Source organism: Phaethon aethereus (genome assembly GCF_964289735.1).
Source record: "Phaethon aethereus genome assembly, chromosome: 15".
NCBI classification, from domain to species: Eukaryota; Metazoa; Chordata; class Aves; order Phaethontiformes; family Phaethontidae; genus Phaethon; species Phaethon aethereus.
Window position 1 is genome coordinate 17,036,168 of NC_138591.1, and position 26,145 is coordinate 17,062,312.

The 26,145-nt window shown below is 43.9% G+C and overlaps 1 protein-coding gene across 1 annotated transcript in view; it reads right to left on the bottom strand.

Annotated features, from left to right (window-relative positions):
- The window catches only part of CLUAP1 (clusterin associated protein 1), a gene marked incomplete at its 5' end in the record, with an annotated part of 72,379 nt that overhangs the window by 2,631 nt on the left and 43,603 nt on the right, over positions 1 to 26,145 (bottom strand). The window contains 3 exons of the mRNA XM_082006666.1: positions 1,157 to 1,212; positions 11,964 to 12,071; positions 22,460 to 22,532. Of these exons, the coding sequence (XP_081862792.1) occupies positions 1,157 to 1,212; positions 11,964 to 12,071; positions 22,460 to 22,532 (237 nt within the window). The remainder of the gene's footprint in view (positions 1 to 1,156; positions 1,213 to 11,963; positions 12,072 to 22,459; positions 22,533 to 26,145) is intronic.

The window sequence follows — 26,145 nt, forward strand, 5'->3', positions numbered from 1 at the left end:
ACATCAGGAGTTTCCTACTATTCTTATGTCCTGTAGAGATGGATTCCCCCATCCACTTCCCTCCTGTTTTAAACCTTCTCCTGGGGACCCTGGACGACTCCTAGCTCACAACTTGTCCATTAACCTCTGCTTCCCGACCCAAGCCAGCCTGCTCCCCAGGGTCTGGTGTGTGTAACGGCCTTTTGTGAAGGGATTGCTCAAAAGCAAATTCTCCGTTTCAGAGCGGCTTAATTCCTATGCCACGAAGGCAGCGAAAGGCAGGGCAGTCCCGAGACAGATGGATAATCCCTCAGCAGCACAGGGCTTCTTGCTGGGTGCAGAGAAGATGTCTGACCTCCTAGCACGCCCTCATCTAGACAGGCAGCACCGGGTGGGGTGTCTGCTGGACAGTGAGACAGGAAGGCTACACCTACGCCAGGAAATTAACAGGCAGCACAGGTTCAAACACAGATTTACAGTTGTAGTTTTTAAGTGTTTGTACTATTTCATAGCACAGTTTTGGCCTATGCCAACTAGCACTCTCCAAAAGCAATACTCCAGCATCATCTGGGGAACTGGGCAGCCCCACCGCTCCTGGTTGGCAGCTTGGATGCCAGCACCTTTTTTGGATAGGTGGGGAGAGCTTACCGTACGGATGCAAACCATACCACAGCAGCTGGTTTCAGCTTCCTAGTACAGAAGTAGCCACTTACGAGTGCCCAGATGCATAGAAAGATTGCCCACATATGCCGAAGGCTGAGCGCAGCAGTCCAAGGAAGTGCCTGCTGTACAAACCTGTGTGTCCCTGTTTAGTCACTGTCCACTCACCAGGTCAACCGTAACCAGAAGCAAAGCCAGTAGCCGTGGGACAGCTTTATCTGCAAGGCAGGGATCCCAAGGGGCACAGCTCACAGTTCTGCTCTCAACCCTGTCCCTTCACCTGGAGGACTGGAGCTAAAGCACAGGGCAGTGCACAGAGACTCCAAGAGCAAAAGAAAAATAGGAAAATATGTGTCTATGCAGATGAGAGAGCAGTCAGCTGGAGGAAAGGAAGGGAAAAAGCAGGCCTGGTACATGAAGATTCAGCAAGCAAAAGGTGTTTCTCTAGCTGAGAAGAGGGCCGTCACCCTAAGGCACTGCCAGCGAAGCTCTACAGGCACATGGGATGGTTACTTACATCTTCCTCCGTGTCTCCACCTTGCATTGTTCCCACGATCCGTGCGCCAGCTCTTCCTGCAAGAGCAAAGAGAATCACCATAAAGCCTGGCTCATCATTAATGCTGAGAGAGAATGAAAGATAAAGTCCAGAGTTTACATTTCAGAGGGCTGGTCAAACGGCGCTGAGGGGATGAGATCCCAATGCATGTAAGATCCACCCCCTTGTTAAGCCCCAGAGTTCAGGAGAAGGCAGAAGAGGGTAAGGCTGACAGTAATTCCAGTCAGGGTGGTATTTCCAGAGCTCCCTTATGCTGATATGACAGTTCTGACAGGATGAGAGGCAACGGACAGATTAAGAAACAGGAAATTCTATCTGAACACAAGAACCTGCGCTTTTTTTTTTTTCTTCTTTTTTTTTTACTGTGAGGGTGGTCAAACACTGGAATGAGGTTGCCAAGAGATGTTGTGGAGTATCCATTCACAGAGATATTCAAAACTCAACTGGACATGGTCCTGCACAACCTGCTCAAACCTTCTGTTTGAGCAGAGGGCTTGGACTAGATGATCTCGAGAGGTCCCTTCCAATCTAAACAATTCTGTGAATTGGCATATTCCTTCCTCTGCTTTGGTAGACGGAGAACAAAAGTTGCCCTTTTCCATGCGGTAAGCCTTCTGTCCTTTAGCGAGCTCACTATGCTCAGATCCTTTCCAGTAGGGACTGACATCCCACAGGAATCCTAGGCCATGCCAAGGCAAACCTCATGAATTTCTTGTTGAGAGTTGGATGTGTAAGTCTGAAGAGGGAGGTGGAGATCTCAGGGTTGTAGGGAGTTCATTGAAAAGGGAGAATAAACTTGTGCCTTGCTGTGTTACTTTTGGCTTTGTAGAGGCCATATGAAATGGGGAAGATGCTAGCATGGTCTCTTTTGCTAGGAAGGGAGCCCAGAAGGTGTTGGGAATGGCTATAGCAGAGTTGTGACTGGGGAAATTCTGCGTGTGGGCTGACTGGGTGAGTCGGCCCTGCTTTCTGCAGCCACCAGAAGTCACTCAGCACTGACCGGATGCCTATTTAACAGTCCTGCCATCACCATTGCACTTCACCATCTATCTCCTGTTGTCACTAGCTTTCTCTATGCCAAATATGGATTTTTTTCCAACCTAGTCAAAATCTATTTTATTTTTTTTTAGCGTGAAAACAAAGCAACTTTAAAATATATCCTGTCGAACCTCTTTTGTACTTCTGAAAGTACAAAAGAAGACGACAGGTCCCTTTTGTCCCCTTTGAAGATTGATTTGAGTTAGTTGTAGCAAAAAGCTGGCTAATTCATCCGGAAGTCACCAAAAAACCCTTGTTGCATCAAGGCAGATAATTTAAAGGATCTTATGTCTTTAAAGAAGAGAGTGGTGTCCTCTATCCATAAGGTTGCTGATAACACAAGCAGTGGAGATGGAATTATAAGATTTCTGAGTAGAAGATCTCTCTTCAAGCTTTAGAGACTTCTGCTCTAATTTACGCTAGATTAAACTATGTAAATTTGGAGATGATTACAACTGACATCATCAGACGACAATGGAACCACATTTTTGCCCAGCCTACAGATGGGCAGATGGCTCCAAGAGTTTAACTGCAATTTTGCTATGAAGAAGTCTTAGCATAAAGTGTTAGATAGGGAATTATTACCTCAAAAGGAGAAAGCAGCGGGGAGCTCCTAAAATTTACTGGTAAGACAAAACAGAGAGATTCTGCATATAAAATAGAATCAAGATATCATGTAAGGATTGCTGATGGAATAGGACAGTTCAAAAATGCCAAGGGGAGAGCTTAGAGAATGCTAACAGAAGGTCTGCAGGATGCTGCTCTTCCATCAGCGGAAACAGTTAAGGACATCTCACTGCTTACCTTTGGAAAAAGACGAGAATCAGGTACTGCCCGGACTTCGATCCCTACATCATTTAAGCCAGGAGCACCTCTCTGAACTAGCTGTGGGATCAGCAGGATTAGGTCCTGCAGCACAACCCTGGGACACTCACAGGAGACACCCCAGGATGCAGAGGGCCTGGAACCTCGGGCTGTGCTCTATGCTGTAGACTAAACAGGAGAGAAAACAGATTTTCCACATTGGTGGAAAGCTCTTCTGCTTCCACGACAAAGGTGGGAGCGTTATTTTAACTTTCAGATCGTAAATCCCCAAGTTTCCAGGTGTGGCAGCAAGAGGAGTGACAGATGGCTGCGGCACATTTCTGTGTGTACTGGGGGGAGGCAGGAAAGAGGAGTTGTCTGCACAGGACAGGGAGAGCTGGCAGGTACGGGGCTGTTTGTCACTTCAAATTTCCTGGGTTCAATTTAGCTGGGCTCAGCTTGCTGAGGCATTACTGCTGCACCACTCTAGGCGCAGAGGCTCACGCAGCTTCCAAGCGGGTGAGAGCCTGTTATGTTTACTTACAGATAATGCGAATTCAGCCGGGACAGGCTGTACAAAGTGATAATTAGGTAAAACGTTAGTAATGAACAGAATGTAATTCACTGCACCTTTGGATTCAAATCTAATCTCCGTGCATTGCCACGGTTTATAGCCACCGAGATATCAAAGATCAGAAGCGAACATGCATCCACGATTTTAAGCCGGTGAGCATTTGCCATTTTTCCCCTGCGTGCGATGCTTGCCGTTGTACTAACCGTGCAGCTGCCTACAATGGATCCACAGGACTAGAATAATTTACACTTCCTCACCCAGCAGTGGGTATATGTTAACCCTGTGCCCGACAGCAAGAAGCGACACTTAAACGGAGAGGTTAGGACAGCCTACCATGAGGGGAAGGTAGATTTGCAGCTGAAACATTTTGCTCCCGGTGTGGAGATCGGCGTTCAGTCTCCAGCTCTTAATGCAAATTCACAGCGTGAGCTCCGGTAAGACACATCCCTCCCCTCCACACACGGAAAATTGGGATAAATCTTTGGTCTGCTATTTCCAACCTGCATGCCCTTTGGGCACTGTGTTCCTCAGTGTGAGCGTAGCCCTTAGGACAAGGCTCTGATCTCAGCAGCATTTTCTAGGCATTGCCAAAGTACAATGATTAATTAAGCACACTACAGCTGCTGCCCAGGATGAGCGTACTTCTATTTATTTCTTACACCCTCCATGAAAAGGAAATTTCCTCGGAAGCGAGTCACCTGTCTCAATCCCACTATTTCAGACCTAACAACTTCTCCTCCTTCTCCACGAGGTCCAGTCTCGCAACACAGGCTGAAAGTGTGCAGAAACACCTCTTCCCTAACTTTGCTGGCACAAGGCATACAGCCAAAGACAGCTCCCTTGGGAGCAGATGCCGAGGTGGCAGGAGGAAGCTTGATTTCAAGTTAAGACAAATTCATTGCTGTGAATTCCAAACTGCAGCCCCTTTGCGGTGTTTCCAAACACAGTCGGTTGCCCCCCCTTCCCCAGCTACATGAGCGTGGTAATATTGTCCAACATCTGCTATTTCAGGAAACTAAAGACTTTGCAGGCTTTTATCTGGGGGACAGGAATCTGCAGAGATCCACATAGAAATACGTGAAAATGAGAAGATCAGTTGTATTGGCTTTCTCCCTCCTCAGAGTAGTTTCCTCCGAGCACTGGCAGTCAGAGCCAGTGGCTCAAACACTTAGTGTTGACTGTTTTTTTCCCTCCTGCTTGACCTGAAGAGGCGAGGAAGAGACTAATCTGACTCTCCAAAATTCTTTTATAAGGTTTACAGTTAGAACTTGATTTGCTTTACTAGAAACCTATATTCAGTCCAAGAGCACAGTCACAAGGACCCACTGTATACCATGCGTACAAAGCCCCAGTCATGATAAAACTGCACTTTGTGAAGTTCACAAGGAAGGAATTTATTTTTAAAGGGTCGTGAAGAGCAATACCAGTTTGCTAGAGTCCTCTGAGGTGCTCTGAGAGCAGGTGTTTTTGTGAAATGTTCCCCCTTGACTTCACACTTTATCAAACAGCTAGAGAACTTGAATCCTGCTAATGCACAAATACCTTCCCGCCAGACCCATTCTTTATGTTTCAGCTTTCTCCCTCTGCCACCACCACGGTACGTGTGAAATCCAGACCCACTCATCTCTTCACTTTCACAGATTGTGAATCAAGGCAAACATGTGCAATGAGATGCCTTCCTGCCATGAGGAAGAGAGCAGCCTGGCCAGGGTAGAAGAGATTTTTGTTGCTGTTGCTCTGTACGTCACGTTAACTGCCAAGAAATCAGGCAAGGATTTTCAAAGACGTGCTGGGGTTACAAACAATAATCGCATATCTGTTCAACTGCTCATACCAGACTCACCTCTGCCCACCTGACGCCACACCAGGTCTATAGCTCTCCCTTCTGTGCAGACATCAGAATCTATTTTGGCCTCTGAAAGCCTGAGATGCAGAGTACCTACAAGCCCCACACAGTACCTGAACTGCAGATTCCTGGTATTTTTGAGACTCGGGGCTGGCCATGCTGGAACTGCTGGGACATCAGGAGGACACTGACAGTTTGATTGTGCAGCAGACCCTTAGCAAATCCTCCCTAGTGGCACCTTAGTGGCACCTTAGTTACCAAGTGCCCCTGTAGTTGACACCAGTGAGGCTGCACCTCGAATACTGTGTTCAGTTTTTGGCCCCTCACTACAAGAAGGACGTTGAGGTGCTGAAACGTGTCCAGAGAAGGGCAATGAAGCTGGTGAGGTGTCTGGAGAACAAGCCTTACGAGGAGCGGCTGAGGGAACTGGGGACAACTACCCTAAGGGGGGTTGTGGTGAGGTGGGTGTTGGTCTCTTCTCCCAAGTAACTAGCAATAGGACAAGAGCAATGGCCTCAAGTTGCACCAGGAGAGGTTTAGATTGGATATTAGGAAAAATTTCTTTACGAAGAGAGTGGTCAAGCATTGGAACAGGCTGCCCAGGGAGGTGGTGGAGTCACCATCACTGGGGTGTTCAAAAAACGTGTAGACATGGCACTTCGGGTCATGGTTTAGTGGGCATGAGGGTCTTGGGCTGACAGTTGGACTTGATGATCTTAAAGGTCTCTTCCAATCTTAATGATTCTATGACTCTAAGTGTGGCATGACTTGGAACAAGACATTTTCTTCAGCTTTTCAATAACACAAACTCCACACACTTTGGCTGCAGCAGTGGGGAGACCCTGATCACAGTTTCTTAAGGGTTTCTGAACAGACTGATTCAGGGGAATGACTTGGGAACAGCAAGGAAGGAGACCACATCCTGCACTAAGCTGCATGCTGGTAAGATGCAGCTGTCCCTACGGCTGAAGCTGAGAGATCAGAGATGGGATCATACAGCATTTGAACGATGCCTAGACAACCGCAGTGGGCTTCAGCATGTTTCAATTATCAAGACTCATTTCCGTAAGAGTGAAGAATACAACATTTTGAGAAAACCTGCAGATTTGTTATCACCTTGTTTCTGTAAAGATAAATGCACTTGTATACGTTTCTTGGTCTTGGACTCAAGAGGTGTAACTTCCTTTAGGAACCAGAGGGAAGGGAAGAAATAGTCTAGTTATTTAACATGCTTTTTAAAAAGTTAGGCAGGTGACAGCCACAGGAACCATCAATGGGAACAAGACATCCAGCAAGGAGCAGGCAGCTATTGCACATTCCTAATTGAATCCCTCCACTCCCCTGCATATCAATGGCCACCTGTGGCTTCTACACACCTGGGGAGGTTAGAGGGAAGGAAGACATTCTAGAAATTCAGTAGCAGAAGTATGAACACAGTTATGAGCTGAAGAGTGAATTTCCACAGAGTCTAACCATTTCCACTGAGATCAGGATTTTCCTACTTTTCAGCTGCATGCTGTATGGAAGGATTTGGAAACAGGACTACATAGGCTCTGCTGGGAAGATTTCTGGCTACTATGTCAAAGCTCCAATTCTTTCTACAGGATTGATAAAATGAGGGCTAATTCAGTCTCTGCAGCCTCTCTGCCAGCACGCAGGGTACCTTTGGTGTCTGCTGGCCAGCTCCTACTTAATAATCACAAGCTCAGGCTGAAAAAGAAAACTGAGACAGGGAGGCTAAGCATCACCATCATCTCCAAACACTGAGTATCTGCCACAAAAGCATCATCAGCATGCTTTGGATATGTGCTGCTCTGTGTGCACTGCCTCTGTGAGATGCATCTGTACAGCACTGGGGTTCCCCCAAGCCTGGCTACAGCACGGGAACAGCTGGCACTGGCAAGCCAGCCCACGTCCACGGAGACATGGGACCACGTGCTCTGTCTGCCCCGGAACTCACCTCCGGTTTGATCATCGCATATTTCGTTCTGCTTCTTCCAATGAGGTACACTTTGCTTTCTTAATAAAACCCCTTTATTCTCACCTTCTGCGTCCAGAGAGATATTTCTTCTTGCTATGTTAAAGAGCGCAGGTTTTCACAGGCAAAGGTTTTATCCATTCGGTAGCAAGACACTCGCTAACCTGGCTGCCAACACATCATTACCACATTGATCCTCTGGGTCAGCTCTGCAAAGGTAAGAGGCTCCAAGAGAGCTGCTCTCTCACTGATTGACTTTGGACTGATTGTTTGCTGAAAAACATTCAGAGTTTTATAAAGCTGTCTTCTGACAATAAAGACCAAATGGGGCTGAAATTGTTACTGTCTCGCTACTGAAATGGTCTCTGTGGTCTGAACAGGACAAAAACGCCCCTTGGCACCAACGTTATTAAAAGGGAACAGAAGAGCTAAAGCATTCAGATAATTGGTTTACAGCAGTTGAAAGATCCTGGCATTGTGGAATAGAGGGTGATTTACTATAGACAGGCACAGTTCCACAGTTCTGCAAGTGTGGATCATTTCTGTTTCATTCCGTAGCACTTCCACTGCCTACCTCGTTGCAAGGACGGCGTGTGCCAGTCTGCCATGGCCTACCCACTCAGCCCGTGCTACCACTGGGAAGAGGAGAGATCCTGAATTTGCTCATGATACCAAAATGCATTTCAGAATTCTGGTTCAAATGAGACTGGAAAAATGGATCTGCATACGTAATCATTACATCACTTCAAAATCTGCCGCTTTTGATAGCATGGATGAAAAAAATCCACTTTAGTTCAAAGGGAGACAGGGCAGTTCTTCGGGGAAAAAAAAAAATATTCTACTGAGGGTTAGACTAAATTCATGGAAACCACATCGGGCTCAGGAAATTCTGATGGGGGTTGAAAGAATTTGAGAGTAGGAGGGAACTGAGGGAAGTCCCTACGCTCTTCCCCAGGAATTTTCTTGCAGCCAGTGCTGGAGACAGAAGACCAAGCTAGACAGACCTTGTGCCTGACCCGGCATGGCAGCTTCTACATGCCTAGGACAAGGCTTTGCATTCTTTACTCTGATGTCCACCCCATCTGCACGTGAACAACCGTCCTGGTTTATAACCTGTTTCAGGTAAGAGGTTTCTCTACACTGCAGATTGTTAAGACCTTCAACACTGCAAGAATTTCTTTTTCTTTGGCTCTTTGACAAAACGAGAGTCTTATTCCAAATGCCATCACTAGCTCACGGTTTGACCTCAGGGGAAGTCCGTGCATCTATTTTATTTGCTTAACAACCTCACTTACCTATTGCCAGACAGATTAAAAGCGGATGTGAACTTTTATTCACATTGACAACGTTAAAATTAAAAGTTATGGACGATAAATCAATGCATTCTCTAAGTTACAAAAGCAAATGATTAGTGAGACATGGATTTATTATAATAAGCCCCATCAAGGAGGAGACTTGCCTGTAATTGTGATAACAAAGCAGGCTGTAGTTTCACAAACCCAGTAAGCCAGCACCTATCAGTTTGGCGACTATCCTCCCAGCCATTTATTCTCACCCCCATGGCTGCTCCCTCCTTGTACAGAAGCCTTCCCAAAGCTGGGTTTGCTGTATAGTTGAACCAGAAGCATTGAACTCAATGGAGATACAAGCTCCGTAGCACATTCCACCCTCCACCTTAACCCGCTACTGCCTATTCCTCTTTGTGCATGGGGAATAAGGGTTCGATTTTCTCTCTGTACCACAGGAGCTAACAGCCTGTCAGGTCTCTCTCAGCTAACACTCTTTTCTACTCCATGGGAGACTAAATCCTATACCTTCAAGTTTTTTAATTGGCTAAAAGAATAAAACCAGGAGCAATATTGTCAAAGCTGCATTTAGACAAACCTGATGAAAGGACTCTTGAGGGTGAAAGTGTGTTGATTTTCCTCAATTATACCAGGTGGCCTAATAAGGGAGATAATCTCTCCCTGAGGATCTTGCCTCTATAATGGCAAAACACACCAGAATACCTGCCCACTTACTACAGACAGAGGGAGGAAGTCTTATCTTACAATACTAATAACCTGAAAATTAAAGATGTAAAACTGAATCACAGCAACTACGGGAACTGACCACAATGGACCATTTCTCCTTAGTTTGAGAGCAAACACAACTCAGAAGCACCACCATGTAAGAAGAGACAAAGGTTCAAAAGAAAGGAATTGAAATGTCTTGAATTGAGTCAAGGAAAAAAGCAGTAATTAATAGAAATAATGTTCTTGTTATGCTGCCTTAATAATTAACTATATTTTAAATGCAAACTACCTGTGCTGAAGAACGTGTACAGGTTCCTGGTGTGCTTAATGACAAATAGCCAGTGAATGTTCAGGCCTGATTTTTTTAAAGAAGCTGACGCACCTGACATTAATCTCAGGTCTTGACATGTCTCCAGGACTTCAGCTGGTGACCGTCAACACGGCCAAACATCGATTCCTCTACCCTCATGATCGGTGAGGGACCTGGACCAGATAGGCCTGTTTACACAGATGGAGAGGTGCAGATCTGAGCCTGTTCTCAAGGCTAGAACCGCTTGTCACTTAAGCGTGCACTCTGGATCAGGCTGGAGCTCCCGAAGGAAAGCTTTGGCCTAACTGTATGTCTTGATACAGTCCAAGCTTTTGTTCCTATGGTCTGGTTAGGTAAGAACAGGCAGGACTGAGCGAGATCACTCTTAACACCAGCAGCAGAGATATCCCAAGGCTGAGTTCTCCTAAGCAGTAAGCGTACACAATTTGAACCAAAGCAGCAGTACAGACAGAGAGCCTGCTGTTAAACTCCCAGTGTAGCTACAGCTAGCGTGACAGGGCGACTTGCCCGAGATGGTGCTGAGTAACCTTAGCAAAGCAGAGAAGTAAGCCAACAGTCCTTCCCCTATGAGTCCAACAACGTTTGTATCCATCTCTGCCAGCAGAGATTGTACTGGAGCACTGTAGGACTGAAGTGCTGTGAGTTAGAATGGGGGAATACAACCTTACTCCTCCTGGAGAACCTGTAGGGAAGGCATCTCAGGAGCCATTTAACATACCTGGAGCTGCTTCAGTATTTCACAGCAGGTGAGAAGCAAAAAGAGGGCAGAGAGTTTGTATGGGAGGCTTCCAACTTACACAGAGATATGGAGAATAACAATTGGGATGGTGACCGGGTAGTCAGCAAACAGCACACTCAGAGTACGCAAAAGTCAGAGGATAATTATCTGCCACAAGTAGTTTACTAAACACTACGAAGAGACCTACAAAAGCATAGAAAGCAATCTAAACAGCATGGCAGAGAAAACATCTCAGGGATTTGAACTGCTTGCTTTAAGTGTGACAAGCTAATGCTGAGTCTGCAGTTAAGAGTAATTAATCATAACAAAGCCGTTCCTAGAGAAAAAATTCTACTTGCAACAAAATGTACAACTTTTATAATAAAGCTTTTCGCTCCTAAAACTGATATCAAGAGCTGACTCTGGCTGCAGCCAGTATCCGTATCACTAGGTTATGATGTCCTCTGAGAGGAGGCATCACAGACAGTTACAGAGTCACCTCCAAAGCTCTAAAAACCATGCACAAACCTTTCCTTGAGAAACTACAATGTGAAAATCCTTAGAGAATATTAGCATTTCTAGCACTTTTCAAGAATTTTCAAGTTTTATGAAAAACAAAGGAACTGAGGATAAAAATGCTTGAATGGTAGTGACTTAGGAACTTAATCTTCTTGTTCTGGTCTCAGTCAGAGAGGGGAGAGCAGAATTAAACTCAGAAAGAACACATATTCGCGGTTTATCTAAGTAACAGATTCCAGGAGAGGTAGTGGCACATGAAATTACCCGTACGGGCACTTTACCCAGATCCCAGAGAGGCTTTTGCTGACAGTCAGAATCACTCACCGCTAACAAGAACAAGAACCAACCTGATTTTCTGGTTTCCTTTTGACTGTATACTAAGCAGAACATTTCTTTTTCCACCTAAGCAAAACACAGACCCTCGCACAGTAATTTCTCCGAGTTGCTTCTGACCAGAGCTCTAGTGGAATCAGCGGCCAGAGGCTGCAGTTCCGCTCCACGTGAAACAGTGGCAGAAGACAGATGTCCTTCCCTGAAAGAAGTAACTCAGGTGCTTTGCACACATGACTGTGTCAGTGCAGGTGGCTTTATGGACTTGCTAAAGGTCTCCTTTTGAAGAAGACTCTACTACAAGTGTCAACAGCTAAAGGGAAATAAATGCTTTGCAATGAGAAATAATATTATTTTCTAAGGCTTTGGATAAAGCTGCTTCAGAATCTGCAAGGCAATACCAAGGAAAGATTTTCCTCACATGGTACTTTTTTCAGTAAATACTGCTTAATTTGCTCCCCTGAAAGCACTATATTTTCTCCGTAAGACACTGTCCTCTTACAGCTCACAAGAACTGAGCAGTGCCAATGTCCTTGAGCATAACAGGGTCTTCTTACTTCTAAGGTTACTCAGATAATTCCAGCATATCCTTCTGAATAAAGGCAACTAAGATACCTTGCAGTAGTGTTTCTGTGGCGGTGCGCTGCTTCACGATCTGCCTGTCTTCCACTTCACTATCGGATCCTTCATCCTCTCGAATCTCTACGTCGGAATCATCGTTATCTGGTGAAAACAAAAGCAGTTGATAAACATCACTCAAACCAACCCACAACTTGGAACAACAGGTGGACCCAAGAGGTGCTAGCAGCCTCTACCTTTGTTCAAGTCCAAGATGAATGAAAAATGCAGTCGCAGACAGACCATTGGCTCTACTGACGAGCGCAGGGAAATAGCCGACGTCCACAACCTAAGGAAGGCATCCTTCTACACGTAAGCGCCAAAAGAAGCATGCAAAAGAAACAATTGTCTTGGGACAATCCTCAGATTGTACTGTAAAGGTGCTGTTCTAAATACACTCTCTGGGTATGATGCATACGTACAGTCAGAAGGTGCTATTTCAGCAACTGTTTTAATGATAAAAATCTTTTAAAAGCATTTGGAAAGTGTGGGCTTATTAATACATCTCCCAGTCTTTTACCCTGACATATGCAATATCAAAAACTGTCTCCTTAGACTCCTTGCCTTTCCTTTAATCATAGGTTAGAAAAGCACAATGAGACATCCCCAGATAAATGAAAGTGGTTACGGTCAACCCAAGATGGCTGGAGAGACAGGAAAGCTTCCCAAGATGCAGGAATTTCTTCCAATATTTTCATAATCTGCCTTTGTTTTCTTCTTCCTATCCAAACTAAAGCCTACTTAGTCCCTTACTGCTCATTTCCCAGTCACCAAATTGGAATGAACCTAAAGGACTTAGATAAAATTGTCCTTCAGATGTTTGAAAGGATGACAAAGATCTTCAGATACTTAAAAGTGCCTGCAAAGCAACAGGCAGACTGCTCTCCACGTCAGCTGTACGAGTCCTACCTTGAGGTTCAAAGGCACGCTCAACCACACTGAGTCTCCTCTGAGCCTATTCGGAAGCAAAGCAGTGGGTGGAAAGCTGGCGCACAACTGTGGGGAAAGTTTGGAGCAGACCCTGCTCCACTGAAGTCTCCTTTTATCCCACGAGCTTTTTCCCCCTTTCCTTGTTCACACCAGCCTGCTTGTGTCAGCTCCTTGGCTCACTAAGACCAAGCTCTGCTTTCCAGCGACCACCCACTTGTAGCCATTTACTTCCCTCTTCAGACATTCAATCAACGAGCCAGACCCTCAGCTCCTATCATCTGATGAACTCTTCCCACTCCTGGAGAGACCAGCCCCTCTACACCAGCTGGTCCCACGGCTCAGAGCTGATGCTGTGTGGTGGCCCACCTGCAGGAGCTTATGGAATCAGCTATGCTATGACAAACCCAACAGGACCCCGTGTGAGGTCAGCACAGCAACATCAGCTATTAATTATTTAGAAAAAATAGGCAATTCTTTCCCAGGTACATTTAATTACACACATGTCTGAGCTGAAAATGGAAATAACTACTTTAATTATGATTAGTAATGAGCTGACACATCTTTGCCATATTTAATTATCGGACAATATACAAATATTAGACATTTTTCCATAATATTTTTCATTGCAATATTAAGTTAATGACAAAACATAGCAGCAAGGGATATATCTGATACACTGGTAAGGTTGCAAGCCTCCAACAACGTTGGCTACAATTTCTATTTGTGTTGCACTTTCTTCTTTGGCAAGTGAAGGAATCACTCACTGCTGCGTGACCTGAATACTGTTTCTGTTTACCTGGTATTCAGGAAGGCGAGGTTTTGTTCAGCCCTTACCCAGGCAAACTCTTTGAGAAGAGCCATGTTGAGCCTAAATAAAGGATTCAGGTTCGTGCTCTGTGTGTTAAAGAGCAAGACTACCTCATCTGCGATGGCTGTCACTGCTACTGCTAAAATGCCCTCGTTCTTATTTTGTGAGGGGTTTTTTTTCCCTTTTTTTTTTTTTTTTTGAGCAGCAATTCCTCCCTTTCAGGTTTAGTCATTTGTGCTCCTCCTGTTACACAGCAGCACTGGCCAGAGCTGAGGATGCCGCAGAGAGCCCTTACTTTTGCCAAATCACTTCTATCTCGTCCCCATTAGCACCTTCTGCTTCTCACTGGGATCTCCTGAGCATGAGCTGCCAGCTGAGCTGGGACTAATGGAGCCAGCGCTCTCCGCTGACAGCCCGAAGTGGCAAACCCAGCTAACACCACTATGGGGACAGGACTTACAGCAGAGAGGCACAGCAATGCGATTCTGCTCTGGCTGGGCGCACGGATGTAACAGCACGGGGCTTTAATTTTACATCTCACTTCCCTGGAAACCTTTTTTTTTTTTTTTTTTCTTTTTAAAGCCTTCTGTGTTAACAGACTCTCAGATATAACATGTAAAATATATTTCCCTTGGGACAAAGCAGTGGTAAGACGACAAGAATAAACAGGCATGAATCTGCCATCTTCCTTTTGTTGTACGTAGATGTGCCCTTTCCTAACTACCCATGCCGATGGGCTTAACGCTCTCCCAAATGACGTGAACCTTTCCAGCTCCCTGTAGGGCTCTCCTGGGCACTCCAGCCATTTCTGACCCATTTCAACTTGCAAAAAGGAAGCTCTTTTCGGCGTATAAATCCCCACAGTATCTTTCTGTTGGGAAGTGGGACTTGCACGAAGATCACACGGTGAATAAGTGCCCTGTGATAGAAGTGATACCTACTGTGGAGAGAGCACCAGCGACTGGAGGGCCCCGAGCTGCTGCTTTATGAAAGGAAATGGTTTAAACACAGGTTTTTTCCCACGCCTCACCCAGCCCTTTTCTTTTTTTCCCCTCAGGTTCTCTGCTATTCTCAACCCCCTCTTTCTCACCCTATTTCTTCTACTCTTCTCCCCCACTAACTCAGACATCGTAACTCCTGCCTGTCAGTGATGAAGGCGCAGTTTTCTGCTGTTCAGCCCACACGTGGATGCCACAGAATACCTCCAGCAAGCCTCAGAAAAGCATGTCTTGTGCCCCAGCTCTGCCTCTCGTCTTTCACAGAGTGCTCGACAAGCCAAGCCAGTAGCAACCGAATGCGTAGCTTTCACTTACGCCTTTAAAAACCCTGGATTACTTCTCAACACAAATTAAGAGAATATTCATAAGATGAACTATCAGCATATAAGGACAGTGCATAATTTTTCTTACCAAGTCATGGCTTTGAAACATACCTTGTTAGGGATCTATAGCAAGAGTTTGGAATTTCTTTGAATAGCCTAGCTGGAATTCTGATGCACATACCCCAACACGAAGCGTCACTGTGCTGCTACAGTGAGCGCACGCCGGAGGATCAGAAAAGTGGCAGCTGCAAATGCAAATTCACAGTAAAATCTGTGCTTCAAGCCTCCTGCTCACCACTTGGAAAGATATTGAGCACCTTTTTAAATTACAAAAAAAAAAATTTATTGCTCTAACGCAGGTCAACGGTTGCTATCACCAAGCCCCGGCTCCATCCAGCATACAGTCCAAGTTATCATCAGCTGAGCAGAATCGTGCTGGGCCAAAATCCCAAGGACAGAGAAGCAGAGTATATCGCTGAAAATTTATTTAAATACGGAAGATAAAGACAAGCTGAGTACAGGCTTCTTAGCAGGATTAAACGGCAGACTAGTCTAATGCTGCGTGTGACCTGTCCTAGCTAAAGCACCACAGGGTTCCACGATCCTACATCCTTCATTGTACACGCCCAGTGTACAAAATATTTCAACAAAATATTCTTGGTATTCATAAAATGGTGAGAATTCAGAAAGTTTCAGTTAACAACATATGGAAAGAAACTACTTGTTGCCCTTGGAGAAGTCACAACCACATCTGGGTAATACCGCATAACAGAAATTACAATGCATCGATTCCGGGGAGACAAGGAACATTCTTTACGGAGAAAACAGGGATTTTTCTTAGTATCGGCATAAAGCAATGAAGATAATAAAGCATACTACTACGAATTCCCACGTACTAGTACATGGAGTACAGAACACATTCTAATGGAGCTGGCTTATGAGATTTGCATGGGTTTAACGTGAAGATTATTTGACTTTTCACAATAAAGTGCTACAGCAATCCACGTGCCCAAATTTAGGCCAACGCTGGCAGCTTACTGGGGCTAAAGGCTGGTATTTTAACAACCTCCTGTATTTTTACTACAAAAAGGTAATCAACAGAACAACTGTATAAACTGTGTTTGGCCCATTTCCCCACTGCTGTCATTTACTCTACTGCATGGAGAATACTGGCAAAGTATCAAACTACCTGAGAGAGAATATACTGAGATTTTAACCTCTGCTTGCCTTATATTTCAACATTTCCAGTTCATAAAGGTGGGTTTCAGTCAATTAAATTAATTTCATTTAAAGCAGTCCAGCCACAAAAAGTACACCCCGGTTACAACTGAAAACCACTGCTCTCAGAAGATGCGTTATTTGTTCCAAAACACACCTACTGCTTCCAGAAAAAAGCCAAAGCAGATACCTGGACCGATAATACTGTATTTAAATGATTTAATTTTTGGTCATTTGCAACGCTTGAAGGAAAACCAGCATGATTTAATAACTTACCAGGGATTTCATTACAGATACGTTAGTTTGCATAAATATTCAAGTACATGTATCCAACTGTAAAATAAGAAGGTACTGTGGTGAAGATAATGAGCACAAAGGGCATCGTTTATTGATATGCTTTAGAATTAGATGTAGGTGTTGTTTAGCGTGTTCAGTTTGATAATAACAACCACTGCTTTGAAAACACAGGCACTGGCTCCACAGCAGTTACTGGATTCAGCAGGATGTTGATTGTGGTGAAAAAACAGCATAAGAAAATCAAGTGGGCAACTGACAGCCACTTGATCCAAAATAAAATCCATTTAATAAATAGCATGACATTTTAGAACAGAAGAAAAAAAAAAAGAGGTGGGTTGTGTGGATTGGGATTTTAATGGGACTGAAGGGAACGTGAAGTTCAGTTCCCACTTGAAAGCCTCAGTTCTACCAAACCCATACTCTAGCCTCACCAAGCTCAGAGACGCTAGTTGCGTACATCAGCCTGAATGCTTACATATCCGCAGCTCTGCAATCTGAGCAGGAAGAAATGCTTTGATATATATATAAGTAAAAAGTAGGGAACATCCTTTGTCCTTAGCACAAACCTGAGATCCTTCGTCTGATCTCTAAGAAAAAATTCATCCTGGTACTGAGAGCTTGGATCAAGGTCCACATACCTGTGGCTCCTACGGACTTCAGCAGAAAGCTTGGGTGTTCAGACATTCATATAATAAAATTGGGCAGTAACACACCAACAAATACCAACCACAAGGTTGTAGAGGTCTAAGTGCACTTTCTTCATTTTAAAATGGTCTATTGCTACAGTAGCCAAACTCCCATTTTCAATGGTAAGGATGATTAACCACTGCCCAGGGAAGAAATAGGTCTCTGTCACCTGATGTAATTAAAAATAACTCTTGATGACAGGCTCCATTTAAACTGGGATTTGTAGTCTTGGCACAGGAGTAATATGGTTTTTGGCCCATTTTATGGAGAGGTCATATTCAGTGATCATAACTATTTCTAATGATCTTAAAAGCCAAGAATCCGTCAAAGTACTATTAAATTAGAACATGAATTTGCAATTATATAACAAGCAAAACACAAAACTCTTGTGGACGAATTCCAAGTATCTGTTACGAGAAGATGGATGGTCTGAGCATCCTGCTGGTGACAGTGCTGAGCATTAGCAATACCATCCATCCAGGCATCTCGCCCTTTTGGGAATTACCCAGCGACTCACCAGTACTCTTCCAATGCCGCAACTGTTGCAATGGGGCTTTTTGTTTATCTGCTGTCAGATTTTTAAAGCATCAATTCTGGAGTAGAAACAGTACAAGAGATTCGGTACAGCACCAAAAGGCAACAGCGTCACGCGATTTGCTGTCTGAAGCACAACATCGATATTTTCTCTGTTTAATCGAGCAGTGTGATAGGGCTAAGCATATTTTGCTTGGCTATCAGAAGAGTTAGCTCGGCAAGTAGAACTGGCCAAGGAAACACTTTGGTTGTGTATCAAGCAGAACCGAAGCTCTCCAGGAGCACTAGTTAATCCTGTTGCTATTACTAAACAACACAGAAGAAGCGAAAATTTCAAAATGCTGTGTAACATGGATGTTTCTTCGTTCTACAGACCAAGCAAGAGTACGCAGGGTGGGCTGACTGTAGCAGCACACGAGAAAGTGGTGCATTCAATTAAAAAAAAAAGCAATTTTACAGCAAATACTTTTGCAAATTGAAATCAAATCCTGGGCATTGCATTACCCAAAAGAAATACAGGAAATATTTTGAAAAATTCAAAGGGTTTATTTTTATCTTTTCAAAACAAAATGTTTTACTTTTTTTTAACTATAGTTTATATAGTCCGCTTTTAAAAGGACACAAAATCTTAAAAAGAATGTGAGAAAACACACAGGTGAAAAAATGTGTAACACAGTGAGAAAGATCTGTAAGTGAAATAAACTGATTAGTCTGAAAAAAAAAAAATGTATTTCAGTCTAGAAACATTCCCACTTGTTACTTTTTGCTCAGCAAACATGTTTTTTCAACCTTGAACGAACATGAAAAAACATCTTGAATTTCTGCTGTGGTCAGTGACCCTCTTGTCTCACACCAAACCATTATCAGAGCAAGCTTCACGTATCTACACCTGACAATAGTTCTATCAACAGCCTTCACAGTGCTCATCTGAGCAGTGTCTAATACAATATTTTAAGAGTCGCTTTCCATTATCCACAAGGAAATCAAGCCCTGAGTTTCAGTCAACTGGCATTTTTTACTTTGCACCAACCTTGGATGTGCCCCAAGGGCAGGACTCTGTGCAAAAAACACCACATCGCATATTGGTTTCCCTGAGAGCATCTTATATGAAATAAAGATTACAAAAATAACAGCAATTTACTTACCACTCATCACAAAAACATTTCTGTACTGCTGCAAATACTTACTTGCACATATTTTCCACCATGTAAATAATATGCAAAGCCTGATCTGTATCTAGAGTTCAACATCTTTACGCAATTTAAGAATGGGTTTTCACGTAACTTAGTGTTAGCCTTTTTTTTTTGGTGCAGTGGTTTTATGGCGATGCTCTGTCAGAAATAAAAGATGATCTGCAATGTATGCTAGCAAAAGAAAAAATGAACCAGGCTGTTTCTGAATTACACTAAATATTTTTGCAAATTTTATGCGAATGCCGTGACATATCCACGGGCTTTCTATATTCTTAACACAGACCTGCAAAATTCAAGCTGCATGCCACAGCTCTTCTTTACAAGAAATATGATTTAGGTTTCTCTGGTGTTAGTTCAGCCTGAAACGCAACTGAGAGCTGTTCAGAATTCCTACAACTTCTGCTGCAGAGAAATGAACTTAATTTGCAGCCCTTCTTACCAAATTAGCAGGAGATAAGGTCAAAGGATCCAGACAATAAGGGAACTGCATCAATTCCGAAGGCACGCAAAGGTAAGAGCGCTTACGGGGGCAGAGTGGAGGCTGACTTTTACCAGGCAGCGGTAACAAATTTATCACCGGATTCCAGCCTATGCTGTTAGAAGAGCCTCATTAAGTGTTTTGCAGCTCTCAGGGGCAAAGTGTAATGAGAGTTAGAGAACTTTCCCTGTTCCTTGCAGGAGGCACTGGCCCCGTGCTACCCCTCTGTGTAGGGAAGAACGAATCTGTTCAAACGAAGCTTGCTCCACCACCACGGACCTTCAATGTTCAGCCAGGGAGTCTTAGGACAGCGGGAGACGCCGGGCCAGCCTGCCCGCCTTCCACTGAGTGGAGCTGCACGGAGGCGAAGTGAATCCCTTCATCTCCAGAACCCATCGCGTGAGCATGACCGAGTCGGAGCAGGGTCTGCTTTAACAGTCTTGTGAGCAGGCACGACCTGTTTGCTGGGCTGAAGGCCCAGACAAAGCCCTAAATTTTTTGACAAACTGAAGATGGAAGAAAACTTAGGATTAAAAGCATTGTGCTTTGTGTGGGATGTGGAATGCAAGTGGAATAAGGACGTATTTTTTCCTCCCCAAACCTACTTTAGAAAGATGTTTCTGGTGGCGAAGAAAAGCCCTTCTTTAATCTTCCTTGTGTCTGTCTCACTAACTGGGCACATCCTATCTTAGAAGGAGGGTGTAGCATGCAGAATCTCCAAACACAGGTGAAAGAAGGTTTAAGCGCTCGTGCCCGTAGCAGTTTACACCAGGTCCCCACAATACACACAGTGCTCACAATGCTCGTTGATGAAACCACCAACCGCCAGAGCAAGGCTGTAGGGCTCTTGGGAATCCTCCACGGCGGAAACCCCATCCCCTACCGTGCTTCCTACCGCTAGTGTGACTCTCACTAGTAACCCGTGGTGGGGTTTGGGCAGGCAACGCTGTTCAGTGATGCTGCACCGATTCTGCTGCTGTTGCCTTGTTTCCTCTTGTGAAAAAAAAAAAGAAAAAAGTATTTCTCCTTGTGACTAGGATCCCGGGGATTAACATAACCGTTCTGTGAACATATCCCTAATAGGGCACCATGGCACTTAAGACCCCAACCTCTGCATTCTCTTACCAAAGCAAATCTCTTGGTTTTCAGTTGTGTAAAGGACATAATTTAACCAACAATGAGAGGAAGGGAGTGCGGTCTGGTCTAAGGGGAAAGCACAGCCTGGTACCTGATCTTTATATGGTCTCAGAGAGCTTTACAACATTCAATAAATTAACCTTATAGCACCCAGTAATGAAGCCGTACTCCATGCTCGTGACTGGGGGGAAACAACCTCCGAGGGCCAAATTTCTTATCTCAGTTACAACTCTGCAACTGTGCAGACTTCCACACCATGTGCAGACAAAGACAGACCGTAACTGACAAGGATGAGTTAATTTTCCAAGGTTATGGGACAGTCAATAAATGAGCCAGCACTGAAAAACAGGTTCCTGATGCTCTTATCGCCAGAAAAATTACTAATTATGACAATTAAGTACTTGAATAAAGATGTATTATGGCAATATTTTTAGGTCATTAAAAGTCACAATCATATGTTCTTAGGTGGCAGCTAAATCACTCACTAAAAGGCAAGGTTCATATTATTTCAGAGATGCAAAATGACTAATAGTTTTCCAAGTGAAAATCCACAGAAGAGGAGAAAGCAGGCCAGCAAATTTTCACATTATACTTCATAATGTTAATTACTGATGATAGATGTTCTTGAATTTATTTACTCTGGAAACTGTCAGATAGCAGGACCTGGACTTTTTCACTCATGTAAATACCTGAAACAATTCCACATTCTTGTAACTTCTATTATAAATCATATGTTTCAGCTGAAACATCTTCCCTTTTTACTGCATTGACATAAGAAGATGAGATCAAAGACTGGCAGAAATGAGTGAATTTCCTCTCTCATGAGCTTTTTCTGGAAATCTCTGCTGGCAAACTGTGAAGCCCAACTTTTCTGTCCTTACTCAATTTCAGCTTTCATGAACTCTCCCTCTGATGCTGAGAATTAACTTCCCTTCTATTTTTTCCCACTACCATATAAAAATGCATATATTGCAATATTAAATTCACAGGGGTAATTAATGAGGAAGTTCTTGCCGACACTTGGCTCAAAAGGAGCCAAATCTGCTTTGTTAGCTTTCTACAAGATCTCCAGAGGTTATTATTCCCCCATGATCCTTAGCTAGAATTCTAATTTATAAGGAGTAAGTTTAGAAAAAAGGAAAAAACCCCAAATTTTAATTGCATTCACATTTTGCAGGTACACTAAAATCAAGCAAATGCAAGCAGGCAAACGTGGACCCCACTTTGAAGATTAGTGATATTAAAGAAGATTTCAAGCTGAGAGTTCTTCCATCTGTGAAAGTTATGATCTGACAGACACATCACAAAGAATTAATCTGAACACATAACCTAACTCCACGCCATGCAATGTGACAGGCTAACTGCTGAGGACAGAAATTATACTCCGGTTTTGCAAGGCACACCAGCACATGTGTACCACGAGGCAGTAAAGCAGTCCCACAAAACGATGAGACTACTCACCTACACACAAGCATTTTGCTGGGTAGAATCCTCTAACCAAGTTTATTAGCAAACAAACTTTTCATCAGCAATCCCATCGTGCTGGGACAAATGCTGTGTCCACAGCTCGCCCGAATGGGCTTGGATAATAGTAAAATGAAGCCTAAAATCTGCTCACTGAAATTGCACAGCACATTTAGTGGATGACTCTCTTCATCCCTCAGCACTGCAGGTAAAATTTACAAGGCACAGAAGCATTTCACAGAGGTTAGGTTCCCTATTCCACTGTTTTTGAAGTTATTATCTTTCCACTTTTTCTAATATAGCCTGTTGACTCTGTTATCTAACCACGTCCCCTCTGCTTCATGCTTGTAAGTGGCTACTTCTACATAAGTAGCCAGTACTTAACAATTTTTCTGATAATACAAGCGGTGAAGAAATCCCACTTACTTCCACTCTTAAGCAGGTGCTGTTCCTCTTCTTTCAGCCTGTTCTGCATAAGACGTAACATGTTTGCTGCTTCCTGTAAGAGGTGAAAACAACTGAATTAGAAGAGCTGCCACACTGTCCACTCAAGTAGCTAATTGGATGGTCCTACAGCAACAGTTAAAGGCACTCACAGGTAGAATGAGAATAGAAAATTGCTGCATTGAAAATATTTTTATGAAAAAAAGGTCTTAATTGAAACACGGAAACTCCTACTTTGCCCATGAGGTCAGGATATAAAGCATGTACCCAGGTGAAACAGTGCACTGAAAATCAACTGTACATTCCCACCAGCTGAAACCTCACTTACCGCATTGAAAATGAGTTCACTTGTCCTTGTCCCACAGAAAATTACTGCTGTTACAGAACAAAAGGGGCTTTCTTTGGAAAGCAGTCTTTGGCAGTTGTTTTCAACCAATACCCCATCAAACACCAGAAGCGGTCTGTAAAATGACTGCAGCTTCATAATACACGAATCAAACCAGAATAAATTCACACATTTCCACACATGCCAAAAAAATGGGAGCAAAAAGCCCTAGCAATAAGCTGGAGAAATACAGCCATAAACTATACTATAGCATATGGCTATACTTCCTTTCAGGTGCAAATGAGAACCATGACAGTAAGACTGCACGGGGTGGTTTGTTGATTTTCTTTTTTGAATATAGTAGGGTGTTAGATAAAACTATGCTGAGAAACACTATTGTAAAGACAGTATGATAAAGTTACGGCAAATGCAGTTCCGAGTAAATGGGAAAAGACAGGTAGAACGGTGGTCGCTGTGCTGAGGGAGAGAAGCAAATCCCAAGCCTCAACCCATTCAAATGAAGGCCAAAGGTAATAGAAAATGTTACAAAAAGGCCCACAAGGACTTATAAAACCTAAGTCTTGCACAGTCAGCTGAGTAAGAAATGAGACAGCTCAGAAGGGAGGCAGCAGGCTGATGGTAGTAGGGCAGTGGCAGTTAAGACAGACATTCTCATTCCAGCATAATGGATTAGTAAGAAAACATGGCTGGCTCTCTAGACAGTTAACTGATGAGGGTAATTTTAAATCTTCTAGGATGCATGCACTTGCAGAACTTTACAGACCAGGTAGACTAAAGGGACTATTTGATTGCTAAACACCACAACGCAATTGCAGGAGGTATTTCGCCGAGTTCATGAAGTTCACTGTCCAGTTAGGACTAAAATCTAGCAGAGATACCAAGAGACTGAATCTTAGGAACTAAGGTTCGCTATTCCAACGGCAGCATCAGACAGAAGAACATATTTTTAATGACATCTAGTTTAAAGTTGGGTAATGTTAACGGTGAATAGCAAACTGAACTATCAGTAGAGTAGGTGAGAGATGAATGCGTACAGATTCAGATAGAACCTACAATACTAAACAGGTGGCAAACAGCTGATGGAAGGATTATAACCACAAATTTTGCTAGTTTTAGTTTCTTCTACAATTCCAGTCAAGGAAGACAAGTAGATGTGAATGCTAATTAACTGTGGATCGAACTAAGATTTTTCTATGTAAAATATGCGTATAATTAAAAACACCAGTTGCTTTGACATGGTCAAATCTGCACCTTTACAGTGAAAGGAAACGTGGACTCGGTTGGAATATCCACGGGACAGAGGGAAGAAAGTAAGAAGAGCATATGCAAACGGTTGAACGGCAGGCAATCCTTTTTACACTTTCAGGTGGAAATCTGTCTGAAAGTGTAAAAGTATATCCATATGTATGGCAGTAATATGCTTGCTGAGAAAGGAAAATCACCTTCCACCAACCTCTAGGCAGCAGCAAACCACCAAGTCCCACCCAGCGTGCAAGGAAGTTGCTGGAAACAGAGGCCTAGGGACTGGCTTGCACGATGCATCACATCTTGGCATAAACATCTGTGTCTTGGGAGTTGAAATTCATGCTGAAAAAGCTTGCAGAGAAGATGTTTACAGGTGGTAAGGGGAAGTGAAATAAGTCACCCGTATCTGGTGAGAAACCCAGGTCAGTGCCTCTCTCAAGGCCACAGAGAGAATAAATTCTCATCCAAAAATCTGCTCTGGACAACCTTACAAAGTGTCTGCCATACAAACTCTCCAGGACTGATAGAGACAACGGCCCCGCAGATGCTGGGAAGACTACTAACAATTGCCTGGGATTGTAGAAATAACACTGCAAAACCTATCGAAAATAACAGAAATAACACTGCAGGCATGGCAGCTTCCAGGGCTATAAAGCAGAAAGGTCGTCATGCAAAATCATACTGAATTAAGACACTCCGGCAGCAACTTGCGACTACTGAAATCCCTGAAGCGATGGATATATATTCTGCAGAGAGAAGCTAATACTGTCTGCAAGAATGAGGAAGGAAAAGACACAAGCATATTTTTATGTGTCGTTTCATGTAGGTTCAGAACATTTTAAATACCCTGTTTAGGAAACTGATCTTCTTTATTAATTCCTTCTGTAAGGAACAGCTGACCAGTGAGGACGGAAGAGTGTGACTGAAGGTTAAAGGAAAGGGAAGATGCAAGGATGCCGAGGACAGTGTGGTTACCTGCCTCCTCTTGATCCATGCTGTTGACCACGACAGAAGCAACCTCCACATAGCAGCAACACATCTGCACGCCGCCTGCAAACCTGCACAGCGCAGTCCCGTTGAGAAAGGTAACCACTGCAACGATTACCATTCTCCATCCCCCTCAGTGTTAGCAAAGCCTGTTTAAAGATTGATGAAAGTCGAAATGAATGTGGACACAAGGTAAAAATTTCAGAGGTTTCTAGCTACCAGTGTTTCCTTTGGTCTCTGTAGCACGTGCCCGTTCCAAGACCTCCCACTGCAACTGTGGGTCCCAACATTTTCTGACTGAGCCTCACAGTTGCTATCTTCTTACCCTACCTCCTCCTCTCTATCTGGTTTCTCCCAGTCAGTCATAAGATTTTCAGGATATCTAAACAAGTCTTGCCCCTGACCCCAGCAAGCATTTACAATACAGCCTCCCCATTGCTATAGCTTTGGGACAAATGGAGTAAGTGAGGGCTTGAGATTCAGCCACCTGAATCTCAACCCCACCGGCTGCTGCAGCCTACACAGTGCATATGGCAAAGAAAATCTGTAGATGTAGGAAAAAAAGAAAAGCTATTACCCAAATGTCATGGGGACAAATTAATACACCCAGAAACCATTTTTAAAATGCTCACAGACCAGTGAAATAATGGGTACAGAGATAATCATTGCCTAATACTGTAATTCCAGGCATACGTTAAGACAGCTGAAGCTGGCAATTCAAATTCAGTCAAATAAGCAGTCTCTCTCCTGCACCCCGGGCCACTTGCTCCTTCCCTTCTATCACCCTCCTGCTCTGGTGCAAGCGCTCGTGCAGCTACCAAAAAAAAAGGGGTGAAAATTAGTCCATCGAAACAAAGTTAAGCCAGGCAAATTCTGCACTGCAGTTCAGCCTGCGGCTACGCTAATTCTGGACTGGCACAATGGAGGACGGGGTGCTGCAGTGGTGGGAAAAACAGCAGCGGTGAGAAGACGGGGTACTGTTTGTTGCAGCTTTAGTGCTGGTGGACTTCAAATACAAGAGGAATGAGGTCGAAGAAAATGGTTTAACCACACTGATGAGCCACTTCTCCCCCTTCCCTCTCGCCTCTTA